Source organism: Barbatula barbatula, assembly GCF_947034865.1.
Source record: "Barbatula barbatula genome assembly, chromosome: 15".
NCBI classification, from domain to species: Eukaryota; Metazoa; Chordata; class Actinopteri; order Cypriniformes; family Nemacheilidae; genus Barbatula; species Barbatula barbatula.
This window is the reverse complement of record NC_136778.1, coordinates 18964465-18983370: the sequence shown is the minus strand read 5'-3', so window position 1 is coordinate 18983370 and position 18906 is coordinate 18964465. Positions and strand designations below refer to the sequence as shown.

At 37.6% G+C, this 18906-nt stretch overlaps 1 protein-coding gene across 1 annotated transcript in view; it reads right to left on the bottom strand.

The window, feature by feature from the left end:
* Nucleotides 1-18906, bottom strand: part of ddhd1b (DDHD domain containing 1b) — a 55327-nt gene that overhangs the window by 8695 nt on the left and 27726 nt on the right. The window contains exons 7-11 of the mRNA XM_079474506.1: nt 10903-11156; nt 8340-8415; nt 8104-8253; nt 3254-3318; nt 716-894 (exon numbers count right to left, since the gene is read on the bottom strand). Of these exons, the coding sequence (XP_079330632.1) occupies nt 716-894; nt 3254-3318; nt 8104-8253; nt 8340-8415; nt 10903-11156 (724 nt within the window). The remainder of the gene's footprint in view (nt 1-715; nt 895-3253; nt 3319-8103; nt 8254-8339; nt 8416-10902; nt 11157-18906) is intronic.

Here is an 18906-nt window from a genome sequence, read left to right as displayed (position 1 = left end):
AGCAGCAAACTTCGCAAAATGTATGTCACTGCCAATACTTTTGGCAATGACTGTTTATTTAGCTTTGAGGGGGGTCTTGCATCTTTGTCCCCTTTTTCACCCTGATGAGTTAGCATCTTTGTTAAAAGCATTTGGTCTAAACAGCAATCTTAAATTAGAAAAAGTTGGCAAAAGTTGACATTTATGCAATATATAAAGGTGTAGAAAGTAGGTAGTTAACACTAGTATGGTATGGTTCAACAAAAACAACTTGCCGAGTCTGATATGAAATGGCTTGCAAACATCCACATTTCAGTATTACACTTTTTTCAGCAAATTGAAGTATTTAATTCACACATTTAATCTTTCAGCAGTCTATAATAAGAAATCTCCAATTCCTTGCTCAATCGCACAACTTTTGTCGGTTATAAATAAAGTACAGGTAGTGGTAAACACTGCTCCATTCAGTCTTTCTGCCACTCAGTGGGCTTGACTAGCATGCTTTGATGTGCCCATACCCTCTGTTGATCACATTACTTCCTGAGATGAACCAGGTTTTTTATTTTTGCACTGAAATCAGGAGCTATAAACTGCAGATCTACTTAATCTGAAATAAATTTCAATATGTAATTCTAATTAATTCTACTTCTAAGTCACACAGAATAACCTGCAGATGTCTACTCAAGTCAGCCTGCACTGAAACAACTAATGACTGCTTAAAAATTATCATTCTCACCCATGATGCTGGCCTTGCCCAGGCTAGTAATAGACTCGCCATAGTGCCTGCGGGGCTGTGGGGGGGAGGTGCAGGGGCTTGGGAGACTCTCAGTGTCGGACACAGAAGAACTTTCCTTTGGCTGGTTCAGTAGAGTGGGACGGATCTGATCATACCGTGTGGGGCTGGTGGTGTTGTACCTACAAATCAATGGTTGCACAAATAAATACATTACATGTTGTTCACTCAAAGGTTTTGCACTGGCCAACTGGAGAATCTATGTCAAGCTATGCCATGTGAAAATAAATAATATCTGAGCAGAAGAATTCATTCAAATTAATACAAAAATTACTCTTGCAGTATTATCCGGTTTTTAAGCTCTTCCCTGCCAGTTCCAGGTTGACGGTCAGTGCCAGCATTTTATTACATTTTCACAAAATTGTGATGCTCACAGTTCATTTTCTGTAATGAACATATGGACAAATAATGTATCAAATGAAAGAACAGAGTCTCTGCATTTAAACAAAAAACATGTTTCAATTTTGTCACCTCTAAAAGTGGTTAGGTTACTTCAAAAATACATAATTTTGATGAAATAGCTGCGATAATTAGCATTTTTGTTAAATATTCCACCCAGATTAGATTAAAATTATTATTAAAAACAGATCAAATGTTTACCCCAAAGATATAAAAAATATATACGTTGTTCCAAAGAGGTTTAACAGTGCCACCTGCTGTACAACAGTACAAACACAGATAACTCTTCTTTGGGTCTTACATTCATCATTTACTCACCCTAATGTCCTTCCAAACAAGAAATTACACAATACCACTTTTAAATGATAAACTCGTTTCATTTTATTACCAAAGAATTAGCTTTTTCTATCTACATACATCGCAGGGCCGTTACGTAGTTCGCCAGCTGTCGTAGTGCTTCGAAAGGAAGGAGGAGGGGTGGAGTTAGCCGTTGGTTACAATTCGCAGCCTTGCTGCTAGATTTCACTAACTGGTCCTATAAAGAGGTTCTGCCAATGAATAGTGATGCAAACCTTTTTTGATGTACACAAGCTAGAGTATTGTGCACTGTGCCATGTCTGGTGGGAAACGCATGTGCTGCCCTGTCTGTTGCATGTCTCACATGCACATATAGATGATACTGTAATCAATTTATTCTATTTATTATACATTATGTACCAAAGTGATAATTGCTGAATTTTCCATTCGATAGAAATGTATTTACATCTGTTTCACCTGTTACTGCACACACACACAGCTTGGCTTAAAATTTGCATTGCACTTAAAATTGGTTTTAAACTCTAAAAAAATCTAAATATATATTTTTTTCTCGTAATAGTATCAAATCAGACTACCCTATTTTAACATTACAAGGAGAGTACATAGAAAGAGAAAACAAATATAAATACTGGGTATATGACCGGATGAAAAGCTACATATTGAAAATCTTCTGGAAAAGCTATATATATATATATATATATATATATATATATATATATATATATATATATATATATAGGATAAAGAAATGGGTCTCATTCACTAATAATTGCGTATATTTTTCGAAAACTTTCCGCCTAATTCACAACACATGCATATGCACATGAATTGGTTCTTAACCTCGTCCTAATGTAAGTGAAGTTGGAGTATTCTAAATGAGTGGCCGCGTGCACAAGTTTAGTCATATGCATAAAACACATCCAGTCCATCTCCATATTAGGGCTTAACATTTACATTTATCCAAAGCGACTTACATTGCATTATCCTATGCATTTTTTTTGTTTCCAAGTATGTGCAATCCCCTGGGATCGAACACCACTGAGCAAATTAAGCTTGGTGTAAGAAATATGGTGAATAGTGAACACACACACTGCAAGTCGAACCTGCCACCATTGGGTTACACTTGCGACTCTCTAACCCTTAGGCCACGACTGCCCACAATAACCGCAACACGCTACACATTGGATTTGAACCCACAACCAACAGAGACACCATGAATGTGCTTTGATCAACATATGCAGTCATATAAACATTTGCCTTCGTAGTTCATAGGCATTGTTTATGTAGACATAAACAAAATATTTCTTGTATTTTGTCATATACAACTATGACGTGATTGTGAACTGCAGACTTGAATGTATTTTTTGGGTAATGTACAGGTTTTTTTAAGGAACAGGAGGTCTTCAACAGGGGGCGGGTTAAGTCTATTGAACTTTAAGCCACTATTGATTATATAATTGAAACTGGAATATTTTGGTAAACAGCTCAAATATGAAAAATGTGTCTCCAAATATACATGGAGTTAGCTGTATAACAAGAGAAAAATAAATAAAATGTAAATAAAAAAGTATTAGTAAAGTTATAATCTTACCAGTTAAAAATTTGTGTATTTAACAGTCAGTATGGTCGCTTTATGGTACCTAACTAGGGTAACTGTGTGAAAGGGGAAAATTATATATTTTTATAATTATCAACTGGATGTTTATGAGAACATAAGTTAAACAATGTTCACAAATTGTTTTGTTTTCCTCAAATTGTACTCACCAGTGGATCTGGACAGGTGCTATATTACTATAATGCTTTAAAATGAGGGGCTCCAGTCTGTATGCCTGTAAGAAAACATTTAATTACTCAGTTTGTTGATTAAGCTTAGCTTGCTTCTCGAACTACACACAAAACTGTAATTGGAATTGTATGGTAGTGCATGGCTTTGGTAGTACACGGTTATGTAAACATGATACAAATCAAATTACTTTTATCATCACATCACTATCAACCAATATATTGGTTGGTCTGATTGATATCAGTGGTGTAGTCAGTGGAGGTACTGCACCAAAACCTAGGGTTTTGATAAATTTCTTCTGGCCACACAACAACAACAACATTCCAAAGTAAAGGAAACATAAGTTATACCACATCATATCTTAATAAACTGAAAGAATGCACAAACATGCACAGAGACTTAAAGATAACAGACCCTACACTTATGCTGTTTAAAACAATCTAATCAGAAAAGCCAACAAATGTGTCCACAGCGCGACTTCACAAGAAGTTGAACACAAGTAATGATCAGCAGTGCTTAAAATATAAGTCTAAAATATGTTGATTCTTTTTAATGAGCACCATTATGCACTCTTTGTTTCCACAGTTTTGTATGAATGCTAGGGTATGTCAACTGCATACTATGCCATAGACAAATACCGCCCCTGGGTGTAGTCCCAACAAAAAAGTGGTGTTCTACATAGGGGTGTAACAATCCAATGATATGGATCGATGCATTGATTTAATCAATGCTGCAGATTCTTGGTTTCCTATTCATGCCAGTGTTGCCGAGTTAGCAACTTTCATTAGTTTTAGTGACTTTTGTTCAGTATAGGCAACAAACTTAACGTATTTTTGGATATAACGTCACCTGATGGTGAGGAAATGATGACAGAATTTTCATTTTCGAGTGAACTATCCCTTATATTAGCTTATGACATCATCCAGCCTCACAGTTCCATAAAATCCAGGTAGAAACACTGTAGATAATTGTTGCAAATGACAGAGTGTGTGCGGTTTTCAAAGAGTTTAATTAAATGTACATCTAATATATTTTGGTTGCATTTGTGAGTTAATAAAAATGTATCTGCCTGTGTAAACTAGGCAAGTTATATAAAAATGTTGATTAAATTAAGACATTTCTGAGGTATCGGCAAATTATGCATTGCTGGTGGAGAAAATGGATATTGCATCGTATCGTGATTAACTGTCTGGTTTGCACCGTTTTACTACACCACCATTACTCCTGACCCCGAATGAAATGCCAGATGTCAGTGTTTGTTTTTTGTTTTTCTAGTAAAATTACAATTATTACTAGGGGTGAAACGATAAACTAATTCCAAAGTTTAAGTTCACAGCAGGGATGAGCATTTCTGGTCCTGGGTTCTCATTTATAAAACTGTGCGATCCTTACCAGAAGTGCATGTGCGTCCGAAAGCCAAAAAAAGCATTTGCCAAAAACATATAAAACGTATAAAACCATGAGTAAAAGTCAAATGGTTTTCATTCCGGTTTTGTTATGAACACCAGAAATTATGACTTTGACACTTGATGGTTATTTAAGGAAAATATATTTAGTTATTTATTTACACTGTTCTACAGTTATCGTAATTAAAGCTGTCCTGTATTCATGCATTAGGATCATCTCCTCTCTGTTCGCTCATAGTGTGAAGGTGAGAATAACGAAAATATCTTTAATGTACACTTTCTAGAGCCGGGATGCGAGGCAGGTGTGTGAGTGTTAACGAGCGTCAGCTGTACGCGCACCGGTCTCGTATCACAGAGGAGATTGTGGAGCATATAAAAGGACAAACGACCGGGCCGTCAGTGAGAGAGGACCAGGCCTGGATTTTATGTTGTGGTGTGTTTATTTACGTTTGATTTTATTAATTAAAAGTTATTTTATGTTCGCCGGTTCCCGTCTCCTTCCTTCCCTTCTGTTGAACCTTGTTACATGTACAAAGATATGATTTCAGTGGACTTTTAATTGATTTGCGTGAGAAAGCATTGTAAAGCTGGTTTGTATCGATGTGATTTTCGGCAATCGAAATGTGATTTCCTAGCCTCTCATTTTATCAGGAGCACTCTGAACATCTGAAGTTCAGAAAAATCAACTATGAGCAGAAAAGTGCCTGACGTCATGCATTTTGTTTTCATTGTCCAATCGAATAAATGGAGAGGCATCCAGAGACTGCATTGATGCATTGAGGAGAAACTTGTGGTTGCTGTTGAAGGTTAACCAAGCAAAGTCAGAGCAAGTGCCCTCTGCTTGTTCAATTTTAAAGAGTAAATATTACAAAGTCCTTAAAATTACATTTCATGCAGTATGTAATGTTGCTGTGTGTCAATGTAAGCAGTCTGCCAAGTTGTAAAGCCGAAAGTGAACGAATAACAAAGCTTGGGAAAATGGAGTCGAATCTGAATCACGCGAACAAAATTTGGTCTGTCGTTCCAATTTCAGTTCCGGGTCGAATTTGCATCACTTTGTGTAATGCCTGCCTACGTTTCATTTTCAACACTGCAAGCGGTAGACCAATCATAGCAGACTAGATCATCTGACCAATCAGATCAGAGTAGGCTGAGAGAAAGGATGGAATTAGACAGATGAATCACTGGACGAATCCTTTGAGAGTCAGTCAAGAAGTAAGGTAATAATAACTGCCTATTATTAGAAAATCAAAGTTTTTTACACCGTGTATGTACGTGGACTTGGTGTTGGACTCACCATAAACCAAAGTAAGTCCCAAATTCACACAAATTCTGCTGAGTTAACAGCAACTGTCACGCAATAATTCTTGACTGACAGGACAACTGATTCTGTGGTTGCCTATCAACATAAGAAAACACAGCACACTACTATTTTCTAATAAAACAAGGCAACCTAAAAGGCAGTGCAAATGCAAACATGAGAAACGTATTCTGTGGGATTAGCTGTGAAGCAGCAAAACAAGTGGTTATATGGAAGGTACAGTTGTGTTCAAGATGATAGCAGTGTGTTTAAAAAATGTGAGTTAAGCTTACAAACCTAATAATAACTTTTATTTCAATACTCAAATCCTTTGGGAACACTGCGTATTCTATTCAAAGTCAAAACATGAAGAAACAAGTATCCAATTTGTTATTACGCTACAGAAAGTGAAGAAAAAGGCTGTTAGGCTGTTCAAAAAATAGCAGTGTCTGCATTTTTCTTTACAAAGTCAAACATTTATTGTATTAAATGAAACATGCTTGAAGAATAATTGGGGGTCTTCTGATAAACTGTCTGCGGCCCCTAGACCCAAAAAGAACAATCTTGCTTTCATCAGTCCACAAAATATTGCGCCATTTCTCTTCAGGCCAGTCAATGTTGTAACCTCTTCAGCACATGTTGTTTTCTCAACAATGGGACTTTGCGAAGGCTTCTTGCCAATAGCTTGGCTTCTCATAAGCATCTTCTAATTGTTACAGTACTCACAGGTAACATCGGACTTTCTTTGATCACCCTGGAGCTGTTCATTGGCTGAGTCTTTGCCTTTTTGGCTATTCTTCGGTTTATTCTAATAGTAGTTTTCTTCCACGTCTTTCTGGGTTTGGTTGCCGAGCATTTGATATAATTTTAGCTGAGCAGCCTATCATTTTCTGCACTTGTTTATATGTTTTTCCCTCTATAATACATTTTTATCAAAGTACGCTGTTCTTCTGAACAATGTCTGGAACAACCCATTTTATTCCGATTTGCAGAGAGAAATGCCTTCGTCCTTAAATAAGGGCCACTTGTTTGACACCACTTTTTTCACGGAATGATTTACCTCTCTAATTGAACTTCACACTGCTATTATTTTGAACATACCCTTTTCAATTAATGATTCAATTATACAGAATTAGCAGCATGCATGTCATGACTGTTGGGTCTGTTGGTTTTCTCTCCCACACCTACTAGTGATATATTTGCCATATAGAAATATAATTTCTACCAAAGACAGTGACTGATCTGGTTAGTGATGTTGGACTGCTATTATTTTGAACATAACTGTATAGGCTTATATAGGTCCCTAGTCGTTACAAAGCGCTGTGGAAAAAGTAAGCATACGGCATATACGGCTCCGACTACACCACTGATTAATACCATGGTAAAATTATGGTGTTGAGGACATATACCATGCTACACGCACGCACACACACACACACTAAGAAATTATCAAAATTATTCCCGAAAATATTCAGACACCAGATATAATTTTTCATGTACCGGTAAGTATTTATGTAGCAGGTGAGGATAGCAAAATAAAATTCTTTATACAGTCGACTACCGGTAAAATTGATAAACCTTTGGGACCAATTATTCAGAGAGTTTGCCCTGACCATGTTTTGCTTCAGTGTTTTTTCATGAATTGCTTATGTGACCTTTTCACACCACAGCCTGAACAAAATTAAAGGGATACTTCATCCCAAAATTTTAATTCTGTCATCATTTACTCACCATCGAGTTACAAGTCTGTATACATTTCTTTGTCTTGTTATAGGCATTCTTCCAAATAATTTTTTTTCAGAACAAAAAAATGTATACAGATTTGGAATAACTTGAAGGTTAATAAATGATGACAGAATTTACATTTTTGGGTGAAGTATCCCTTAAACCATCGATTGGTAGTTGAATGCCCTAAATTGGTATTATCTAAGTGTGTACTTACATTTAACGGCTAACAGCTATTCAACATAATCCATTACATACTTTCTATCAAAGCTATCTGACATTATTAAGATTGATTTGTTCTGACACAGTTTAAGTTTGTCATGAAATAACTCAAACTAAACTAAACACAATAATGTGAGAAATTTTGAATTTTGTTTTGACAGACAGACATCACACTTACTACAGGATCTGTTGGATGAAAAATGTTGAAAAGCCGCTGACATATGGATTTGGGTAGAATGTGGTCCAGTGTTCCATTCGATCCAGGACGGACACCTCGCAAAGCCAAGAACACAGCCAGAGGAGACCCCATACAGAAGAAGTTCTCCACCTATTAAGTCCAAGCCCACCAATAGCATTAAACCAGACATATGCAACTTAACTGTGGTGAAAGAAATTATAAAGTAACTAATATACCTTGAATTTCAGGTCTGGGGAGGTTTTTGAGGATGAGCTTTGAAAATGATGAAACTGATCTTCCAAATCCCTTAACCTGCAAATGAGACAATGGGAGATTATATTTTTTATTAATACATTTATAAATTACATAAACACTTTTATTTTCAATTTTCTTTTCATTTTCTTTATGTATCCTCATTACTTCCTTCAATGTTAACAATCTGCAAAGTTGTAAATCAAACAAATCCATTATAAATAAAGTAAGCAAAACAAAGAGTTGACTCTGAACCGTCTGAACGAGTCATTATATTTTCAACTCTTAGGCCTGTACCCTGTAAATGTCTTTTTGGAACAGGTCAAATTGCAGATAGATTCTGAAAAATAACTTTCGGTTTAGAATGATAATGTAATCTGCAAAACATTTAAAGCAATACATCTTCAAGCAACACAAAGAAATTAATTATATCTTTTGTTAAAACATGTACTTAGTTTATAATAATGTGTATAAAAGGTACAGTTACATGCTTTTTATGACGTTTTCATATATAAGGATGCTTTTTTCTTGTTCAAGTTAAGCATAAAAAGCCTAATGCTAATTGTTGTATCAATGTTTTATCCACAGACGGTGGGGAAGATCAAATTACTTTTAAGAGATGTTGTTGAATATTTGCCATTATTCGTCACAGAATAAGAATATGTGAATAACTAAATTATGAGCAAAATGTCAGACAGAACCATATAATTCTAAGGCGACGATTTGCATAATCCCTGCCTGCCTGTGAACATGTGCGATTCATCACAGCTAATCGCAGGAAAGGGTGTGATCAATCGCAAATACATTTTTGTATCTATTGACAGCTTATAGTTTAAACCAATTGTTGGGGATATAAGTCTGCACAGGACTGTTTTTTTCGTCCCACTCCCACCCTGCGCCCTCTAAATTTTATTCCGCACCCACTGAAAAATTCACTCTGTGTTCACCTGCTAGCTGTTTAGGATGATTTTCGTCCCAACCTGACAGATCCCGCTATATTTAGATCGCATTTCCAGATCTCACATTTAAATTTACCCATAGCAAATATAAAATGTAGGCCTGCGCTGTACAAACCTGTATGGGTTATTTTCTTACATTTTAATGTCAATACAGCAGACAAAATGTTACAGAGAAAATTGTATTAAATACCACGTCATTCACTCAAACTATAAGCAAAAAGTTTGTAAACTCAAACTCAAACTGTAAAGACCAATTTAATCGTCATACTGGACAAACAGAAGCAAACCAAGTACATACCATACCGAAATAATCTCAACAAAGAAGGTTTCAGCTGTTTCTATCGTGTTTTTTTAGTATTGCAACATAGTACACAACAAAAACGTACAATTTTAACTCTGAAATGAAGCGAAGAAGACAGAACATGGTGTTGATACCTTACAAAAGGCGGCGTTACCTATACTTAGATTCTCATGAGTGTGACGTCATCTTGGTCTAGGTGATATATCGTGCAATTCTTATGCTCAGTTTCCTCAATGAAATAAACCAGAGGGCGCTCTCGTACAGAAACTCCAATTTGGGACACAAGAAGAAGAACGTTTTACACACACACAGTCCCAGGAAATTACAATGGTGATATTCTATCGCTGTTCTTCAAACCGTTACAGGTTTTTTCATGATAAAAAAATATATTTATAATGATGATGTTTGACTAGTGTTGCTGTTTCATATGCAAGTTATAAAAGACTCAATCTCAAAGTGATTTAAGATCGAGCAGTACTTCCTACTGATCAAAGAGCCGTGCATAAAACCGAGAATTGATTTATTTCAGAATCGATTTAGTGAGGTATAATAAGTGTGCATCGCGTGATATATCGCCCAGTCCTAAGCCTGACAAAGACGGATACAATATTAGGACACTAAACTCTTTCCCCGCCATAGACGAGTTATCTTATTATTTAAAAAACGGTTCTCTGCCAAAGACGAGTTATTACAGCAATCATTTTTTGTACTGTTGTACAGCAGGTGGCGCTGTTACACACCTTTGGAAAAAGTACAGAATCTCTGAACCTAGTATGTATATTTTATCTAATGTTTGGGTAAATATTTTAATCACTGTTTGAAGTTTAAGTCTAATCTGAGTCTTTGACAAAAAAGGCTAATTATCACAGATGTTCAATCAAAGAGATACATTTTTAAGAAATCTACCCATATCTAAGAGGTGATAAAAAGAGCACATGAAGATAGAAGAATACAGTTTCGTTTGTTTAAAAGCAAAAACTTATTTCATTTGAAATATTGTTTGTCCATATATTCATTACAGAAAATGTACTGTCCGGCAAAATGTTGGCACTGGCTGGCAACTTATTTTTATAAAAGGCTGGCGGGGAAAGAGTTAAAAATACAAGATAATGTGCTCTTTAATATCTAAATCTCTTCTAGAAATATCTTGGTTCTCATCAATATAGTTTTTGCTCATTTAATTGCATGTCAGAGTTTGATAGCTTGAAAAGGTAACAGCACATCTCTGTGAATGTGATTCATCTTTATACTGTAATGCTCACAGAATTTCAATATATTAATGCAAACCTTAAGCGTGCAAGTCGAAGTTCATCCAAAAGCTGCTGCTCATAGCTGTGTCTGCCTATATCAGTCTCAATAAAATCTGGCACCACTTCAGAAACAAAGCGTACAGGGTCCCAGCCTGTCATGATGTCAAAGGTGATGACACAGCCAAGAGAGTGGGAGACGATAGATACTTTTCCTTTCTCTGCAAATTCTGGGTTGCGTTCACAGAAGAGCGTGTAGAGTCGGTTCATTTCTTTGGTTAGACCCCCTGTGATCTGAGGATGACAAGCAATGAGTGTGAAACAAATACTATATCTGAAATCGTTCCTTACAGCAAATTACATTACTCCACTATACAAGTCCATTATAAGGTAAAATACAATTTGATTGTACAGTGAAGCAATAATTCATTTTTCTGATTTTATACAACAGCTAAAGTAGGACTCTTATGACTATGTATTATAAATCTTATATTGAATCTGTACTTTGCTTTTCTGTCTGCTGTTGGTATGGTAGGGAAATAAATACTATGGGAGCAGTGGTGGAAAGAGTACTTAAGTACAAGTACTGTTACATTGCTGAAATTGTTATCAATTACCTGGAATTCTGGTCCATGGTCTTTCATAAAATGCAATCTTTTGAAGTTCAAAATACAAGCAGAGGCAACATAAAAGTAATCCAAGCAGCTTCTGATGATCTCAGGCGACCCTTCGTATTGTGTCCCTTTACACAGTGACTTTCAAGCATGCAAAACCGGCGTTTGATACGGGCCCTGCCTGTATACGCTCCTAAACCCTAAGCATGCTGATTGCTACATATTACATTTACATTTAATCATTTGGCAGACTTATGGGTACACACACATTAGTGGTTATAATCTTGTAATTTATTAACAGTTTCTCCTTAATATTGTGATTCGCTTTATATGCCGTCTATATAATGTCAGGTGGCGCAAGGATTGCGTTTGTGTTGCCTGTGGCTGTTTTTTAAAAGTTCAAACACATGGAACTTGCAAAGCCTGCGATTTTAGATAAAGACTTCCGTTACTGTTCTACTTTAGAAACAATGTCATCTACATATTTTTGCCGGAGGGGAACTGGAATCCCCTGGTAAGGCCTGGTTTCCCTCTGAGGTTTTTTTCTCCTCCAATGGAGTTTTGGGTTCCTCGCCACCGTTTGCATACTGTTTTGCACTGTTTGCTGCTAGAATTTGATAGTCTTATTTAATTAACACTGCATATAGGAATTTATTGTGTGTCTGATATTTGACCTTTGTTTTGACTTCCATAACCTTTTATGTTTTACTTATAGTCAATGTTTTCTTGTACAGCTGCTTTGTAACAATGAAAATTGTAAAAAGCGCTATATAAATAAAGCTAACTTGACTTGACATATTGGATGGCAGGAGGGGGAGTTAAAGTTTTGTCTAATGCTTGTTTAGACAAAGTTGGGCTGAGTACCAAAACAACCCTGTAGCCAATCACCAGTAAGGTGCACAGTACACAGGACAGACATAAGTCGAGCTGAGCGCCGACAAAAGCAAAAGATGGGGGTAGGGATGTGTGTTTTGGTGATTTGAACATTAACAACGGCTAAGACAAATCGGACATCCCGCCTTTAATAAACAACAAGCCAGTGTTTCTCTGAAATTTCCACTTTATTTAACGTTGGTGTCTTAAAATGTTTACCTATTTGTCTGAGCTTCTCATCGTAGTTGTAATTCACTACTTCCAATGGGAGTCAATGGGGTTAAGGAACAAGGTTATTGGCTGCTGACAAACCAATTAGCTGTGCAATGGGAGTTAGACATAAGACTGCGCTATCTAGGTTTATAACAGCCCTTTGGATTTCTGTCATGACAACTCTCTGAGAGAGAGAGACAATGTTAATGTGTTTGATCTTGGCGGAATAGATCTGCTAAGCTGCTGCTGCCATGTGCCGCAACTTTCTACTGCCAATACATCCATGACATGCTGCTGTGAGCATGTAAAAATACTCCTGCTGCACATATAACATACTGTATATGAACCCCCCAACAAAGCAGGAAATACTATATACTACATAAGTGGACATGCACACAGATGCATAAAAGATGAAAAAAGCGTAACATCCCCAAAAAAGCAGATCTACGGACAAAATATATGTACTGCTGCTCCTTAGAGCGATGTGAACCGCATGCACACTTGTTTTTCCTGTTCGATCATCTCTCTCTCTCTTTCATTTTCTCTATCTCTCTCTGTTGCAGCCAATAAAATAGTTTTGTTTTAATGGCAAATTATATTTCTTTTGTTTCTTTATTACGTCAGTTTAGAAAAGTTTGAGTATTTTTTTTTGTTGCTCAAGCACAGAACGCTGTTTGATTGCGAACCGCATCACAGTTCGGATTTGCATCCATGACAGGCATGAGTCTGTTTAATTTCCTCCTTTAGCTTCAGCTGTCCCCGTAAGAAAAAAACTACATGGGTACACACGATATCCCACACTGGTCAAAATATGTGGTTTGACCGCATGTAGGAGAAAATGTCTTTTGTAACTTGCACTCACGTTACTTTAATGCTGTGCAATGCGAGCAGAAAGTTAAAAACATAAAAAAATGCAAAGTAAAATGTCTCTGTCTTGCTTAGGGAGTGTGCACTTTGCCTACACACAAAATAAAGTTGATGGATTAACTTAATTTTATGTTGACACCCATTTCCACACAATTTATCTTAACTTAAACTTGGTAAATTATGTGGACAAGCAATCTTAAATTCACTTCAGGGAACACCAGAACATTTACTGCATGAGCATTTGCAAAGTATTTACTCAAAAAAGTTAAAGTTGCATTCATGCCACAATGATAAAAATCAATGATCCCAAACCTAAGTAAAATCTTTACTCTTCACTACTATGGTAACCCCAAAAACTCACAGACAGCAGAAAATCTTCAAAATGTCCACACTACAGAACAATAAATACTAACAAGTGTCCTTATCTGTCATCCTGCAGTTATAAAATAACACTTAATTTAAACGTTTACTATTTAAATGCAGCCATTGCTTCCCTTTTATTTCCACACTGCCATACTCAACAACCAGTAGCGTAGCCACGGGTATGCCAGTGCCACCAACTGTGGCAGCTGGCACACCAAAAAAAAAGGCAGAATATTTTTTTTTTCCTAATTAAAATGTTTTTCCAAACATGGGTTGTTGTTTACTTAAGCAAGGCAAGGCAAGTTTATTTACATAGCACATTTCATACTAATTCAAAGTGCTTTACATAGAAGAAATTAAAATAACCATTTGATAGAACAGTGAAGAAATAAGAAACATTTAATTTAACCAGTTCAGAATAAAAAATAAAATAAAATACAGTTTAGAATAGAAAATAAATAAAATAAAGTACAGCGCAAACAGTCGGACGGTCAGAGGCACAGTGCACATTCATTAAATGTAAATGTAGATTTGTTTTGAGTCTGGATTTGAATGTGACTACTGTGGGAGCACATCTGATCTCTTCTGGAAGCTGGTTCCAGCTGCGGCTCGCATAATAGCTAAATGCAGACTCTCCTTGCTTAGAGTGAACCCTTGGAATTTCTAGCTGATGCGATCCTAATGACCTGAGTGTTCTTTTGGGTCTCTATTCAATGAGCATATCTGCAATGTATTGAGGTCCTAGGCCATTGAACGATTTATATACCAGTAATAAAACTTTAAAATCTATCCTACATGTAACTGGTAGCCAGTTTAAAGACCTGAGGACTGGTGTGATATGATCATATTTTCTGGTCCTGCTCAGAATCCTTGCCGCAGCGTTCTGTATGAGCTGCATCTGTCTTATGGTCTTTTTGGAGAGGCCAGTTAGGAGTCCATTACAATAATCCACCCTGCTGGTGATGAAAGCATGTACAAGTTTCTCTAAGTCTTGACTGGAAACAAAGCATCTAATTCTTGCAATATTTTTCAGATGATAGTATGCTGATTTAGTTATTGCTTTGACATGACTACTGAAGCTAAGGTCTGACTCTAGAGACACACCGAGATTCCTGACTTAATTTTTTGTTGTTTGACCTTTAGAGTGAAGGTACGCGTTCACCTTAAGAACCTCATCTTTATTTCCGAACGCAATGACTTCAGTTTTGTCTTTGTTTAACTGAAGAAAGTTTTGACACATCCAACTATTTATTTCATCAATGCATTTGAGCAGTGAGTCAATGGGGCTGTAATCATTAGGCGATAGGGCTAAGTGTAACTGTGTGTCGTCTGCATAGCTGTGGTGTGAAATTTTGGTTATTTCTCATTATTTGGCTCTTTGGGAGCTTGTACAGGTTGAATAGGAGAGGCGCAATAATTGAGCCTTGAGGGACTCCGCATGTCATGGATGTCCACTCAGACTTATGGTCACCTATACTCACGTAATAACCTCTCGCTTCTGGGTATGACCTGAACCATTTTAGGACTATCCCAGAAAGCCCTACCCAGTTTTCAAGCCTGTCTATAAGTATGTTGTGATCGACCATGTCAAATGCAGCACTGAGGTCAAGTAGGACCAGCACTGATAATTTGCCTGAATCAGTACTTAAGCGAATGTCGTTTACTATCTTAATGAGTGCTGTCTCTGTGCTGTGATGCGGGCGGAACCCAGATTGAAAATTGTCAAAGTATCCGTTTGAGCTTAAGAATTTGTTCAGCTGGTTGAAGACAACTTTTTCAATGATCTTACCTATGAAGGGAAGATTTGAGATCGGTCTATAGTTGTTTAATATGGTCTCATCCAGATTGCTCTTTTTCAGGAGGGGTTTGACAATAGCAGTTTTCAGGGAGTTTGGGAAACTTCCAGAGAGAAGCGAGGCATTTACCACATCTAGGAGATCTGCTTCTAAACAGTTTAACACACTTTTGAAAAAAGATGTGGGAAGTGCGTCAAGGGCGCAGATTGATGTTTTAAAGTGTTGAACGGTTGAACTTACTATAATTGTTTATTTAAAATGTAATTTAAAGTCTTAAAAAAATATATGTCGACGTTAAGACTGCCAACCAATTAATTCACAGTTTCTGTTTGGGTGCGACACTTACTGACAGAAAGTCTGCTTCATTGGCTGCAGCTGCTAACCAATCGGAAAGTCAGTATCCAATAACAATGTTTTATTATTATAGTTTTCAAATGAGCCAATAATCTAACTAGTTTGAAGTGGAATGCCATTCCCACTCAATTTCACTCCGTGGAATTTGTCCCCCTGGGAGCTCCTCTTCTATCATGGGAAGTACTGTAGTAAGTGAGCAAGAGTATAATGGAAGTAAACTCAATGCATTGTGGGTAAAAAAGAGTGAATACATGTACATATTTCCGCTCTATTTTTAGTGTCCCAACTCAAAGTATAATGAAAGGATCATGTTTTGTCCTGTATTTCATATTTCCTAAAATGCATTTTGCTGAGTGATAGAGCCAGTAGTAGCCTAGTAAAAAGGTAGCCAATAACCTATTTTGGAGAACAAAATTACCATCCAATTACCATTCCCTATCAGTGAGCGTGCAGTTAGTGAATGCATCAGTCTTGTCATGAGATTGACACGTAAACCATGATTTGTTGGTTGTCTCAACTTGGGTATCCATATCCGGCCACGAGCACAGTTCTCCGAGTCTTTGCTTGGTAATAAATACGCCTTGATGTGTGTTGTGAGCCAAAGCAATGAACTGCATGCAAGATCTGGTTATTCCAAGTCTGTGTAACCTTTTATGTTTTACTTATAGTCAATGTTTTCTTGTACAGCTGCTTTGTAACAATGAAAATTGTAAAAAGCGCTATATAAATAAAGCTGACTTGACTTGACTTGTGTGGGCCTCTAATTACACATTCGTCTTGGAGAGAAAAATCATGGATTCTTTAATTTGGCAAAAGAGAAGGTATTTGGGGGATTTTGGACATTTTGGACATTTGCTCAACAGTAAGTCACATAGTTCACAATATACTGGACAGCCACAATATACTGGACAGCCGGTGCTTATATGACCATAAGGGTTGAAGTGCAACAACTTCACATCATCCTCTAGCACAGGACCTGTACTGTGCTCTGTAATCACAAGCGAGACAAGCAATAAGCTTCAACATTCTCACATCCAGGTATGCACTGCCATAATCAATCTACAACCGCTGACCACAGAGCAATCCGAAGTCCTGCCTGTCAATGTCCCTTTGAGGTAAGCAGTGTTGTGAGTGAGCTGTGGTCTGTGCGTAATGTGAAACTTCGCCCCCACACATCCCAATGCATCCTTCTCATTCACTCAGCATGTCTACGCACAAATTTGTGAGTAACAACTGTGTACAAACACTTTCACAAATGAAGTCGTACAAAATTTTATTCTAAATGTAAGAGAAAAGATACAAGATACACTAAGTTCCTCTGTCCTCCACTTGTTACCTGTATTAATGGCACCTGTTTGAACTCGTTATTAGTATAAAATAATCCTGTTCACAACCTCAAACAATCAGACTCCAAACTCCACTATGGCCAAGACCAAAGAGCTGTCAAAGGACACAAGAAACAAAATTGTAGACCTGCACCAGGCTGGGAAGACTGAATCTGCAATAGGTAAGCAACTTGGTGTGTAGAAATCAACTGCGGGAGCAAATACTAGAAAATGGAAGACATACAAGACCACTGATAATCTCCCTCGATCTTGGGCTCCACGAAATATCTCACCCCGTGGGGTCAAAATGATCACAAGAACGGTGAGCAAAAATCGCAGAACCACACAGGGGGACCTAGTGAATGACCTACAGAGAGCTGGGACCAAAGCAACAAAGGCTACCATCAGTAACACAGTACGCTGCCAGGGACTCAAATCCTGCAGTGCCAGACGAGCCCCCCTGCTTAAGCCAGTACATGTCCGGAACATGTCTGAAGTTTGCTAGAGAGCATTTGGATGATCCAGAAGAGGATTGGGAGAATGGCATATGGTCAGATGAAACCAAAATATAACTTTTTGGTAAAAACTCAACTTGTCGTGTTTGGAGGAGAAAGAATGCTGCGTTGCATACAAAGAACACCATATGTACTGTGAAGTAGGTCCCCAAAACATCACTGCCTTGAAGGAGATCTGCATGGAGGAATGGGCCAAACTAACAGCAACAGTGTGTAGAAAGCTTCTGGAGACTTACAGAAAACGTTTGACCTCTGTCATTGCCAACAAAGGGTATACACTCACCTAAAGGATTATTAGGAACACCATACTAATACTGTGATTGACCCCCTTTCGCCTTCAGAACTGCCTTAATTCTACGTGGCATTGATTCAACAAGGTGCTGAAAGCATTCTTTATTGATAGGATAGCATCTTGCAGTTGATGGAGATTTGTGGGATGCACATCCAGTGCACGAAGCTCCCGTTCCACCACATCCCAAATATGCTCTATTGGATTGAGATCTGGTGACTGTGGGGGCCTTTTTAGTACTGTGAACTCATTGTCATGTTCAAGAAACCAATTTGAAATGATTCGAGCTTTGTGACATGGTGCATTATCCTGCTGGAAGTAGCCATCAGAGGATGGGTACATGGTGGTCATAAAGGGATGGACATGGTAAGAAACAATGCTCAGGTAGGCCGTGGCATTTAAACGATGCCGAATTGGCACTAAGGGGCCTAAAGTGTGCCAAGAAAACATCCCCCACACCATTACCCCACCACCACCAGCATGCACAGTGGTAAAAAGGCATGACTGATCCATGTTCTCATTCTGTTTACGCCAAAATATGATTCTACCATCTGAATGTCTCAACAGAAATCCAACTGTGCAATTTTGGTGAGCTTGTGCAAATTGTAGCCTCTTTTTCCAATTTGTAGTGGAGATGAGTGGTACCCGGTTGGGTTTCTGCTGTTGTAGCCACACCACCTCAAGGTTGTGCGTGTTGTGGCTTCACAAATGCTTTGCTGCATACCTCGGTTGCAACGAGTGGATATTTCAGTCAAAGTTGCTCGTCTATCAGCTTGAATCAGTCGGCCCATTCTCCTCTGACCTCTAGCATCAACAAGGCCTTTTCGCCCACAGG